Below are 13,573 nucleotides of genomic sequence, written 5' to 3'. Positions count from 1 at the left end.
TAAGAAAACATGGGTCAGAGTTACTCTTTCCATGAAAAGAGTAGAATAAATTGGAATGAGAAGGAAGTGTGTCTCCTTGGGGCTTGTGAGCTAAGTGAAGCAAGGGGGATGTAGAGAAGCCCCAGGGCCAGGCGAGGTTGTCCAGGGGCTGTCACCTCAGCTGGACCAGAGTGCCATGCTCTCTTACCTCTTCTCTGTGCTTCCCAACCAACATCCCCTGCTGGGAGCCTTCTAGTCCCACCCACCAGGATGGGCTGCTGACAGTGAGCCCCCAAACCTGGTTTCCCCAGGCCTATATCCTCATGTCCAGCCTGGCATCCTTCCATACCTTGAGGCCTCCCTGAACCTCCTGCACAAACCCCCAAAGAAAGGAAGTGATTGTCCACAATCTAGGCTGGTCCCTCAGGCTGGCACCACTGGACCAATCCTCCCTTCCAGAATGTCAGCTTTCTCATCTTCAAAGTGAAGGAGCCAAACTGAAATATGTGACAGCTCCCTGTCTTCTAACCTTTTTTAAACATTAAACCTGCATAAATCCCTGGAGAAGAGGCCTGGTATAATAGAAAGACTTGGCTTGTGGAATCAAATATGTCACAGCACCTCTCCTGCCAGTCACCTGTGGGGCTTGGACACGTTACTTAACCATTGGCCCAGTGTTTTCTCACCTATAAAAATAGGATTAATATCCACTGTGTTAGCTCAGGGCCTTCAAGAGGCAGATGCCAGGGGTATCTGGGTGGTTCAGTCGGTTAAGCATCTGACCCTTGATTTTGGCTTGGGTCATGATCTCAGGGTCATGAGATCAAGCCCTGCATTGGGCTCTGCACTGAGTGTGCTGCCCAGTTGGGATTCTCTCTCTCCTCCCTCTCCCCCTCCCTGCTCACACTCTCTCTGCCTCCTTCTCTCTCTCTTAAAAAAAAAAAAAAAAGGCAGATGCCGGCATGGGCTTGTGTTTGCACAGAGTTGTGTCATTTACAAGTGCTTCCACATGCCTCAGATGTGTTCCCTGCAGTGTTCAGGGCAATATAAGACAACAAGCATTTCCCTGAGGGTCATGGAGACCCAGGTCAAGTTCCATTAATTACCTGAGTGATCAAGATCAATTTTGTTAACTTCCATGAGCTTCATTTGCCTCTTCTGCAAAGAGGAAGAGTAACAGTACATTCCTGAGAGAGCTATTTTGTGGGTTAAATCAGACTGTAAAGTGCCTAGGTCAGCACTGGACATATATTAGCGACTCCATAAGTCTGAACTGTACTTTTTCTTGGGTGAAAGGTCAGGCCAGCAAAATAATGAAAGTTCTAAATCACAGGTGGTCCCTTGGCCTTGAGCCACTCAATAGTCATGTAGCCCAGTTTTTCTTTCTCTTGTGGAGGATGCTGGAAGAACAAGAAGAAAACTCTCATTAAATAAGTACTGACTGTCCATCAGACAGGGTGCTCAGCATTTTGCATTCATGATCTCTAGCTCTCATTACAGCCCTGTGAGTCCATAGTAGTCAAGTATGCTGAAGTGACTTACCTAATGTAACACGCAGCAGAGTCAAACTTGAACCCAGGCCTTTTAGACTCCATGCCCAAGTTCTTTCTGTGGCCAGGCCAGCTTCTATTGTAAATGAAAGAGCACTCGAGAGGCACTGGGAATTCCCTGAGAGAAACAATCAGGCCTGAAGCACTAACATTTGAGGGGAGAAAACTAGGAACAGAGATCCCTGTTCCAACCCCCCAGACCATCCTGCAACAGGGCCAGCTCTTCCCACAAGGCAGAGTCCTGGTCCTGTGTCCTAAATAGGCCCAGGCTCTGGAGCCAGGGGCAGTGTGGGCTTGAGGGAGCACTGGACTGGGGGTCAGAGGACCTAGACTCTGCAACCCATCCCAACACAGGTTAGTAGCTTTATGGCTTCTGTTTCACCAGTTTGAATTCCCCCAGACCATTTCTCCATCCAAGTTCCAGGAACAGGATGGAAAAGTAGTGACCGTGAAGAATAAAGGGGAGACAGGACCTGGGGCCTTGATCCAGCCCTGCCATTCACAGACCTATGACCTGTGGCAAGTCAGCAGGATGCTTTGGACCAGTCTGCTCATCTGTAAAATAAGGAGATGCCCTACATTAGCATTTTCAGACTGAGCTCTACAGCTCCCCCACCTCACCCCATTCATCCTTCAATCATGTCCTTCTTTGGAAGGAAGGGAGAGAAGAAAAAAGGAGAGCTTGAGTTTGGAAATTTTTCAATGTTTGAAAGTCTATACCAACCAGTTTGAAATTTCTTTTAGCTCAAACATTCAGAAATGTCCTTTATATCTTTAAAACTTTTTTAAGGGTACCTATAAAAGTAGTGAGCAAATGAGAAGTCTTTCTGATCAAAGCAGATCAGATCAATAGAAACTTGCCCAATCTCTTGCCCTTGCATGGAGGTCTTTTCAGGTTGAGATGCCAGCAAGGCCAGCAGCTGAGGAGAGAGCTACAGAAATCCTGGTTTCCCTCTGGGACTGAAGCGGTGGGCCCTGAGGTCTCAGCCTATATGGATGCCAACTTTAGCAGATACCCCACATCCTGACATGTACAGGCCCTTTGATGCTGGCCAAATCCTCAGGCTGCCTTGGACAGAGCTGGCACTCTGCTGCCCCCTGGTGTTTATTGCCATGACGGCGCCAGCCTCTGAACTGCCGGATCTGGGGTCCCCTCTACCCAGCACAGATGGTCATCACCTCCAAGATGTTGACTGCAGCCCTGCTCACCCCAGGCCTGGAGTTTCAGCCATCCCACAGGCTATGGTGATGGTAATCCTGGCAGGGAAATGCCCAGTCTTCGTTTACTGGCTTCTCCCTAAGAGGGCTGCTCTCATCCTTGTTAAAGCATTACTCAGCACTATGTGAGCCTGGACAGGCCATCTTACCTCCCCAACCTCAGAAGCCTTCCCTCTTGGCAAGTTGAAGCCCCTCTGATCACATACCTGTTCATTCACAACATCCAAATATACTCATTCCTCCCTGGAGCTCCATAAGTCTCAGAGATTGGACAGATAGGATCACACATTGAGGAAAGCCTTTCATGATCACCCTAAAGCATTCTCTCCTCAACTCTTCTCCATTCACTCCCTCACTTCACCCTATTTTATTTTCTTTAAACAATTACTGCTGTCTGAATTTACCTTATATTCGTTTTGTTTATTATATATCATGTGACCCTCTCTGTGCTCCTCCATACACAAACTAGGAGGGATATTTATGACACAGCGCAGCCTTGTCTTTTTTTCACTCCCTCTCTCCCAGAACCTGGCCTGAAGTTGGCATTCAATATGTGTAGATAGTTGTTGAACCAACAAACAAATTAACAAATGGGGTAAGTGGCTGAATGTATGGCCATCTCAAATTCACCTGGAGACTTGCTTCTGTCACTCAGCAATGCTGGCCCCATGCTTGTCTCCCTCCCCCATCTCTAACTTGGACTCTCTCTATAGCTGTCTTGCTGACAGTGTGCTGCCTGAGGAGGAAGAAAAAGACGGCCAATCCAGAGAACAACCTGAGCTACTGGAACAATGCCATCACCATGGACTACTTCAATAAGCATGCTGTGGAGTTACCAAGGGAGATCCAGTCCCTTGAAACCTCTGAGGTAACAAGCCCCAAACCATGAGGTGCCCCTGGAAGGTCCAGCCCCACCACAGGGAATAGCACAGGCTGCAGAGTAACCCACAGAGCATCTGCTTGTTTCTTAGTGTCTTGTTGCTCAAAGGATGGTCCATAGACCAGTAGCAGCAGCACTCAGGAAACTACAGGCCCCACACCAGCCCTGCTGAATCAATCTGTATTTTAGCAAGACTTCCCAGGTGCTTTCTATGCATGTTAAAGCTCGGGAAGCCCTGTTCCTGAGATTCCCTGGGTTGCTGGGAACAATTCTATAAGTATTCATTGAGAACCCATTTTGTGGCAGACAGTCTCTGGGGATTATGAAGATGAGAGCTTGGGGCCCAGATTCCAAGATGTGGTTGGGGGGTGGGGGAGATACAAGAAGAGTTGCAGAGAGCTGTAGAAATCTAGGAGAAGAAAGCCTTTGCAGTGGGGGTTAGGAAGGATAAATGGATTTTGACAGGTATTCCAACAAAGGAAGTAACCTGAATAAAGGTGGGAATGTGGGCTGCACACAGCATATCATGGGAGAACAGAATACGTTGGGTCAGGAAATGTTACCCAAAATACCCATCTGGCCAGTGAGAGAAGTAGGCTTTGACTGGGTGCTCCTTCCCCTCTCACACAGAAGGTGGGGGCAGAGGCCAGGGCACAGCAGGAAAGGTAGATTGATTAGGTGTGGGCTTGAATAGGCTTGAACGGAGTTTATACTTCACTCTTGGGCGGTGGAGGGTCATTGAAAGTTTTGAGCTATGTGTGACCTGGTTTTAAAAAGATTGTGCTGATGGCCTGGTGAAGGTACTCTCTATGTGCTTGGTGAATGGCTAGGAAGGAAGGGTAGGGTGGTTTAATGAATGAATGAATGGATGGGAGGACAGGCGGGAAGACAGACAAAATAAGAAGGCCAGCTAGAATGCAATCGAGATGGCCCGGGAGATAAATGGCAGACATCTGAGTAAAAGCAGTGAGAGCTGCGAAGAGTCCTGGAGACAGTCCCTTCTTCCCCTGCGGATCCATCCCCCACAGCATCCAGGGTGGGCTTTTATAAACATAAATGTGATCACATCACTCCCAGACTCAGAATCCTTTAGTAGCTTCCTGATGCTCTTAAGTTAAAGTTCACAGTCTTCTGAAGGGCCCATGAGGTGGACCTGGCCCTGGCCCAACCATTCAGCCTCACGTCATGCCACTCTCCATCTCATCTGCTGAGCTCCAGCCACCCTGGATTTCTTTTCATTTCTTTATAACACCAAGTTACACCCCATTCTGGGGCTGTGTATGACTGTTCCTTCAACTGGGATGTGTTCTGTCCCTCCTCAGCGCCCCTTCCTTTGTTCATCTCAGTAACTCCTACCCATTGTTCAGGCCCAGTCTAACTGTCACTTCCTCAGAGAGACCTTCCCTGACCTGCCACGCTGGGCTCTGCGCTCCTAACATATGGTCTCAGCTCCTTATGCTTTTTCCATCATGGCACTTACCAGAGTTGTAAGGATGTAGCTGCTGACCTGATATTAGTTTAATATTTCACTCCCCAGCTAGAATACCCAGTTGCTTCCACATTGTAAAACCCAGGAGTCAGTTCTAAGCATTCCTCTTACTCAATCTACCAGTAGCATCAGCACCATCAGTCATTTCCTCCTCAGAAAGTTTGCCTTCACCCCATCCTATTCTGGCTCTACTCCACCTTTCAGCAGCTCCTTCTCAGTCTCCATCACTGGCTCCCAGTCCTTTGGCCAGCCTCTAATCACTGCAGTGCCCGGGTTCAGCCTTCCCACTGCTTCTCTTCTCTCTACTTAGTTTCATGACTTTAAATATTAGCTCTGCACCATTGGCTTGCAATTTCCACCTCTGATCTTGACGTTTCCCTTGCACTCAGACTCATGTACCCAGCTACTGCTGTGCATGTCTCATGGGCATCTCAAATTCAACATTCCCCAGATTGAACTGCTGACTTCCCCTCCCCACCCAAACACCCAGAAGTTCCCTGGTGTTTCTCATTACATAAATTGCATTGCCAGGCCCCTTCTCTCACACACTCCACATCCAGTCTATCAGCAGATCCTCTTGGTTCTTCTGATATAGGAGTACTTCTCACCACCCACATTGCTGCCTCCCTCAAATCATGGATTGCTGCAGTAACTTCTGAAAACAAGGTCTCTGCTACCATCTTGCCTCCTGTCCTCCACACAGTAGCCAGATGATCTTCTCAAGGAAGGACTCCATGTCTGCCATGTCTCCCAACCCTCAAATGGCTCCTCTTCACACTTTGAACAAAATCCAGATTCTTCTTACCAGACCCTTCACAGGCTGGCCTTGCCCACCTCCCTGGCCTCCTCCTGCCAGACCTCCCACTGACCACACCAGCCTTTGGCTCTTCCTCAACACAGTCTTTCCAAAAACAAAAGATTTCTCTTGCATCTGTGTAAAATGCTCTTTTCCTGGTTCCATCCCTCACTTCCTTCAGAGCTCTATTCCAGTGCTGCATCTTCAGGGAAACTTGCCCTGACTTCTCTATACAGAGTAGAAGCCCACCTCCACCCCATGGTTTTCTATCTTCTTTTCTGCTTTATTTTTCTTCAGAGCACTTTTCACCACCTGACACTGCATCATTCTCTGTTGACTGGCCCATTATCTGTCTCTTCGTAGCGTATAAGCTGCCTGAGGGCAGAAGTTTGTTCTCACTGCTCTATCCCTACCATGTTCTGGGCACATGGTAGGTACTTGGTAAATGTTTATCACATGAAAGAACCATAAGTTTTATTCACAATTGACTCATCACCCAGCCCAAAGCCTAACACACAGTGGAAGCACAATAAAAATGTTGAACCAAAGGACAGAGCAACAGGCTTCATGAAAGCATTGGTCTTTAATGTGGTCAGTGTACATCTTGCATAGCAAAATTAGTAACTACACTTATTGTGGTGAGCATTTCATAATGTACATAATTGTCAAATCACTTGTTATAACCCTGAAACTAATATAATATTGTATGTGAACTATACTTCAATAAAAAATAAAAATGCTTTTAGAAACATTCCTGAAATGACAGATGCTGACAAGGATGCAGAAAAAGGAGAACCCTCCTACACTGTTAGTGGGAATGCAAGTTGGTGAAGCCACTCTGGAAAACAGTATGGAAGTTCCTCAAAAAGTTGAAAATAGAACTACTCTACGACCCAGCAATTGCACTACTGGGCATTTACCCTAAAGATACAAATGTAGTGATCTGAAGGGGCACGTGTACCCCAGTGTTTATAGCAGCAATGTCCCCAGTAGCCCAACTATGGAAAGAGCCTAGATGTCCATTGACAGATGAGTGGATAAAAAATGTGTGTATATATATATATATGTGTGTGTGTATACATATATACACACACATACACACACACACCTATATACACACATACACACACACACACACACTTTTTTTCCACTCATGTGTGTATATATTTTCCACTCGTGTGTACACACACACACACACACACATATATATATAATGGAATATTATGCTGCCAACAAAAAAACCGAAATCTTGCCATTTGCAATGACATGGTTGGAACTAGAGGCTATTATGCTAAGCAAAATAAGTCAATCAGAGAAAGACAATCATCATGTGATCTCACTGATAGGATGAATTGGAGAAACAAGACAGAGGATCATAGGGGAAGGGAGGGAAAAATGAAACACGACAAAACCAGAGAGGGAGATAAACCATAAGAGACTCAATCTCAGGAAACAAACTGAGGATTGCTGGAGGGGATGAGTGTGGGAGGGATGGGGTGTCTGGGTGATGGACATTGGGGAGGGTATGTGCTATGAGTTATGTAAGTAACTGATGAATCACAGACCAGTACCCCTGAAATAAATAATACATTATATGTTAATTTTTTTTTTTAAAGTGTTCCTGAGAACTATTCTAGTGAGTAAAAAAAATGGGTAAGTTAGCAAAGGGGCTGGCCACATTTTGAGTGTGGGCTCTGAATCTCTGAACTCTAAATTTCTCATATTCTCTTTGCAAACTGATAAATGAAAACCAAAGGCAAAGGACAGTGTCTGTGAGCTTTACTATAAAAAAGACCATGCTTATGCAGCATCCTATTAGTCATTCCAGCCCAGAGCACTGGGGTTGCCATCGGACAAAAACCAGAGGTTCTAGTAGAGGCTGCCCCACCCAGCCACCCAATCCACCCCTGCCACAGTCACCATCCCAGGTCAGGAGATTGCAAGAAAACCAGCAGCAGGAAGGTCAGTTGGGCTTCAAAATGGGTTTTATCACTGTTTCCCTCCCAGCAGGTCGGCTGCCCTCATTCTGCTTTATTTAGAGTAATGTTACAATTTGTTCCAACTCCCTGGATACACACAGGCCCTGCGGACCACCCATAGCAGGGTCACGAGGTCACAGGGCATCTGCCCCGCACACCACAGCCTGAGGCTGCACTCACAGCCTGCTGTGTAGCTGCCAGCTTTGGTGGCTGCCAAGTGCTTTGCCTAAGCAAGTTTCTCTGGTGCCCTGCTCCCCGTCTGGGTTGATGAAAGCAGCCAAACACAAATCCAGGCTGTACAGGCAAAACTGTAATGCTCAAAATGTGCCTGGAAATTTTTCCATACTTTTTCTCCCCCTCTTCCGGCCATCCCTCCTCTTTTTTTTTTTCTTTTTTCTTGTCTGTTATTTTCTTTTTTTTTTTAATTTTTTTAAAGATTTTTATTTATTTATTTATTTGACAGAGAGAGATCACAAGTAGACGGAGAGGCAGGCAGAGAGAGAGAGAGGGAAGCAGGCTTCTTGCTGAGCAGAGAGCCCGATATGGGACTCGATCCCAGGACCCTGAGATCATGACCTGAGCCGAAGGCAGCGGCTTAACCCACTGAGCCACCCAGGCGCCCCATCTTGTCTGTTATTTTCTAAGTAAATTTCTCTTTCACACTGTGGGAAGTATCCACACGGTTCACCCTTGGTGAACACTTGCTTTGTAAGAACTATAAAATGACACACCAGATTTTGGCCACAAAATTTCCCTCCACAGCTCAACCCAAAGCCAAGTGGAAAAAGGGGATGCCCTGTTTTCCTTACTCAGAGGGCTGACCCCATGTCTACCTCTCAGATGGACACTCAGTCAATTCCAGACATTGAAGAAAATTTTTATCTTCTGAAAAGACATTTCACCAACAAATGGCCTTTCTTCCTTTCTCTCCTTATTTTCCATAAGGCAATATGTACTCCCCCAAAATTATACATGTTTTGCTTAAAATAAACTTCAGAGAATTAATCATATCTTCTTCAAGTGAAGACATTTAAGCAAGTCTGGCCTAAGCCAGTTCTACCTTGGCATATTACTGAGGCTTTGCCCTGAAGTAGCCTACAGGTTCTGAGACAGCAGTTTTTTAGAATTGGAACAAGCTAATTTTTCCCCTGAATTAATCCCTGGGCCTGACCCTGAGTACAGATGTCTAGTGGACCACAAATGCTTGCAATCCTTGTTCATTGAAGCCAAAACTGCTCAGAAGACCTGATCAGTGAATTGCTTATCTCTAGGTTTTTCCATTTCTGGGACTGTGTAGACACACTGAATTTTTCACTAACCACCTACTGTCATGTAGAGACTCATATGTCTTCACCTCAGGACATCTAGTACTACAAGAAATGGGACAATAATTCTGACCAGGCTCTGGGAGGACTCAGGAGGGGGAGGAATGAGCCCTTAAAGGCTCAGACAGGTGGGTGCTAGGAGAGGAAAGAGGTGAGAAGTTTAGGGTGTGAAAGTGCAGGGAGGAAAAGCCACCAGGTCTCCCAGAAAGCTGTGGGAAAGAGGCAGGAATGAGAGTCCAAGGGGCACACAGACCCAGTTTTGCCCACGAGGGCAGTAAGCCATGTGCCATGTATCATGCACGGCAAGCCCTCTCAGACTTCTACACGGAGAGCAATGCCATCTCTGGCAACCTGAGCTGGAAGTCATTCAGGGAGCAGGAAATCTTTTCCAGAAGCTACTATAAAAATCTGAAGGAAGAACAGAGAGGGCTCTGCACTTCAGCATTGGCAGTGAGGACGATGAAAATGTTTACCAAGCAATCTCATGTGGAAATGGATGTCCTTGTGTGTGTGTTTCTTTATGAATGGCCACCACCTGAACCCTCCGAGTACATACTGTCTCCTCCCTCCCTCCTCCCAGGACCAGCTCTCGGAACCCCGATCCCCAGCCAATGGTGACTACAGAGACACTGGGATGGTCCTCGTCAACCCCTTCTGCCAAGAAACACTGTTTGTGGGAAATGATCAAGTATCGGAGATCTAACCGCAGCAGCTCTCGCTTTGCTGTTCCCTACCTTTCGTCTCTAAATTATAAATATACAAATATATATTATAAATATAATCTTTGTGTAACCCTGACTTAATAAGAAACATTTTCAGCTTTTTTTCCTAAGAATTGTCAACATCTTTTTTATAAGTGTGGTTTAAAAAAAAAAAAAAACTTTACAGATTGATTTGTGGCTTTATAAAATAAAGGTATTTCTAAGCAAAGCAGTTGCATTGATTGCTTCTCTTAATAACTGTCCTTGAGCATTTGGGGGTCCCAGCAGCCCAGACAGGTGAGGGAAGAGACAGACCTGTAGAAGTGAAATGTTAAAATGGTCATAAGCACGGCCCTTTGAGTGCTTCTTAAAGCTCCGGTTCTTCTTGATTCAGTGGAACCCCATTTCCTCCCCCTCCTTATGCACACCAGTGAAGGCAACTGGGCCACCTAGGGAGAAGCAGCAGACTCTCACACAGAGCAGGTAAAGCGAACATCTCATCACCCCCGGTGAATGAGTATTCTGCACTCGCACAGTGACACCATTGGCTGTCAAGGCTAATTTCGTCTGAGTTCAGGACAGCAGGCAGGAGCATGCTGCCCTCAGGAGTCTGTAGAGGACATCCAGCATTCCAAGGCCACATCCCCCTAACGTCACACAACAGGGAGCTTCCACTATGCTAAGCAACAGGACTGCCTTGCGCTGGTGGACAAAAAAGCCCCACCCCACCCCAAGCACATTCCTGCTTCCTCTCCAACACCCACATCTGCTTTCAAACTTGTGCCTTTCTCTGGAGATGGTTTAGATGTGGATCCTAAGCCTGGAGCTTGGGAATGCTTACCCTTCCTCGAGGATCAAATGTTTATTGGGATTCAGCTTTGTTTTCTCAAAAGGCATCTCACTGTGCCCCTGAGGAACATGCTTATGTAAGAGGCCTTGAAGCGTGGAGCTGTAATTTTCTAAACCCTCCTGCGATCTTACAAAAACAAGATTGCCGAAGTGGATTGCTTGGGAGAAGACATCATTTTTTCCCTCCTTAGCACTGCAGACCTGCTTGTAGGTCCTCAGATGGGCTTCCCACCCAGTGCTCATTTCCTAGTCTCCCCTGCATGGCTGTCTTCACTGGTGGTGGGCCAGCCACCTCCCCCGCCCACTCTCAGGAGGGGTCAGACCCACAGAGATGTACCAGGGGTTTCCACAGATGGCTGCTTCTTACTTTTTTTCCTAGTAGATGGTGGGGAGAGGAGAGAACTGCTTTGACTCTTTCTCTAAAAGAAAATTAGTTTGATAGTATATTTTGAATATAGATGTTCTTATAGTCAGATTGGGAATTGACTTGAATGTTGATTCATATGTTCGTGTTGTTACTGTGGTCTTTTTATCATAACTTTCCTTTCTTCATGTGTTTCCTTTAAAAAAAAAAAAAGATGGCCTTCAAAAATGTGTGTTCTCAATGTTGTATGGATCTACTTAACATGAGTTTGGTGGTTGTCTCTCTTTAAAGATTCTTCAACCCACAAGGAAGCAGGTTAAATGTTGCTCTGAGATTCATTTACCAGCGTGCTGCTGTCTGATCTTTTAACCTTATATTTCTGTCAGCTATTGCATTTACTATAGCAATGTGTGTGTGTATATAAAGAAATCTGTTTGTAAAGTAAAACTATATATAATATATGTAATCAAAGATACATATGTTATATATACATATATGTGGATGTATGACTTATTTTTCCTTATCCACAGAATTCAACTACCATGTATATATAAATAAACTTATTTTATTAGCCAGAGGATTAAGTTGCTAATACATTTTGCATTCTTTTCATTTTAAAATAATTTTTAAGTCTTCCTTAAGTACTGACACTGTTTAATATTCATCTGTATTTTTTAATTATTTTAACAAAAAGTTGGGTTTTATGAGTGTAATGAGCTAATAGGATTAGCAATTTGTCATTTAATTATACAAATCCTTTAGAACATGTTTGTGATTTCTTCAAAAGAGAATCATCTCTCTCTAGGTCTTTGGAAACATTGGTGTCCAGTAAGGTACATCCCTTCTCTCTCCTCTTCCTTCCCTGGGGCTGGAGGTTTTGCTGTACATATCTTTGGGTAAGAGAAAGCTGGGGTTAACCTGGGCACTGGAAGTTATCATTCTGTAGAAAATAACAGTTCATAAACATGACACCTGTGCAAACAACTTTATCCTGAACCCTTCATTTAGCCTTCGATGACATACCCTGGAATTCCTACAGTTCCTCGAGACCCAGTGTTAGGAGGATGTTATTATAACAGTCTGGTGGGTGCTGTAGGCCCTACAGGGTGTACCAGAGGTGGACATCTAAAGAAATAAGGGACACTACCAGCTTTTACTTGATCAAGTTGGTTCCTTAAACTGTTAATCATACAACCAACATTGATATTTATAAAGTATCTTCTGTGTTATCTCAAACAGATAAAGTAGAAGGGGAAAAAGGAGTTGTGGTGTCTTTATCAGCAAGGAAGAGCACATAGAATATTCCAGTATGTAACAGTAGTTTTAAACTCTGCTCATGTGATTTTGGATGCTACCCTAGTTCTCTAGGTGTTCCGAGACCGAGGGGGTCCTAGATAAGTCACTAGGAGTGACTCTTCTGACTAGGAGTCAGAAGAGGCCTTCCCATCCCAGCTCTGCTGCTTTCTGAGCAGGAGACCTTGGACAAGTCATTGGAGCTTTCAGCATCCTCATCACATAAGGAATTAATAAACCATATTTTGACATGTGATGGTATTTCTGAAGTTGTGCAGTGCACAATTCAAATAGTAGCACATGTCAACCCTCTATCTACCTCCTAAGGTTGAATTGAGAATTCAGTGAAATAAAGTACGGAAGCCACATACAACACTAGGATAGATTCAATACATACCAGAAGTTGGCTCCCTTCCCCTTCTTTCACTTGAGGTATGTCCCCATGTTGCAGAATTTGGGAGAAATATCCAGCTCTCGGTTTTGGCTACTTGGTTTCTCTGGGATAAAACTTAAGTGCAGTGGGGTTTAGGTCCATTTTGTGATCTCAGAAGATCTTTTCTAGACCCAGAAAAGCATTCAAGATGTGAATTCAACATGCCTTAGTAGATGCTTACAGTAGGAATTAAAACCCAGGGTGTGTCATCAAATCCTAACTCAAACACCCTTAAAGAGCTTACTGGAAAACCTTCTCTTTGTTCTTATTTATTAGCTTTCTGGCAAATGGAGAAACAGAAGTGTACAGAACAGCTACAGCATAATAGGTGCCCAAATCGTGTGGGACCCGAATTTGCCCAGGATGCCTTGTCTAGTGCATTAGAGAAAGCTCAGGCCAGTGCATGGAAGTCAGGTCCAGAGAAGTGGAGCAACATGGCCAAGGTCAAGCAGCTGATAACAGCAGTGTTCGAGGTAAGAAAAATGCCGCATGAGGACCTGAAGCTGTTGCCAAGACTGGGAGGATAAGAGAGGCAAGAGGCTTCATTTGTTTCTCTTGAGTTCATGGGACTGCCTCCCACCATGGGTGATTCACATCCTTTTCCACCATCTATTATCTGTGTAGACACGCATGCTTATTCACACATTCACATACACAGCACACACAAAGATGTAGAAAGCTCTGAGATCGGCCCTGGAGCACCTGGATTCAGTTCTG

The 13,573-nt window shown here is 45.2% G+C and overlaps 1 protein-coding gene across 14 annotated transcripts in view; it reads left to right on the top strand.

Moving 5' to 3' along the window:
• TMEM108 (transmembrane protein 108) overlaps positions 1–11,701 on the top strand; it is a 377,903-nt gene extending 366,202 nt beyond the window's left edge. For all 14 annotated transcript variants that reach the window (XM_047736889.1, XM_047736836.1, XM_047736861.1 and 11 more), the window contains 2 exons: positions 3,461–3,615; positions 9,797–11,701. In XM_047736889.1, coding sequence (XP_047592845.1) covers positions 3,461–3,615; positions 9,797–9,919 — 278 coding nt within the window. In that variant the 3' untranslated portion in view covers positions 9,920–11,701. The remainder of the gene's footprint in view (positions 1–3,460; positions 3,616–9,796) is intronic.
• Positions 11,702–13,573: the final 1,872 nt, after the last annotated feature.

The sequence above is a fragment of the Lutra lutra genome, chromosome 1, assembly GCF_902655055.1.
Source record: "Lutra lutra chromosome 1, mLutLut1.2, whole genome shotgun sequence".
Lineage (NCBI taxonomy): Eukaryota > Metazoa > Chordata > Mammalia > Carnivora > Mustelidae > Lutra > Lutra lutra.
Note: the sequence above shows the minus strand (reverse complement) of the source record. Positions and strands in the feature narration are given on the sequence as shown.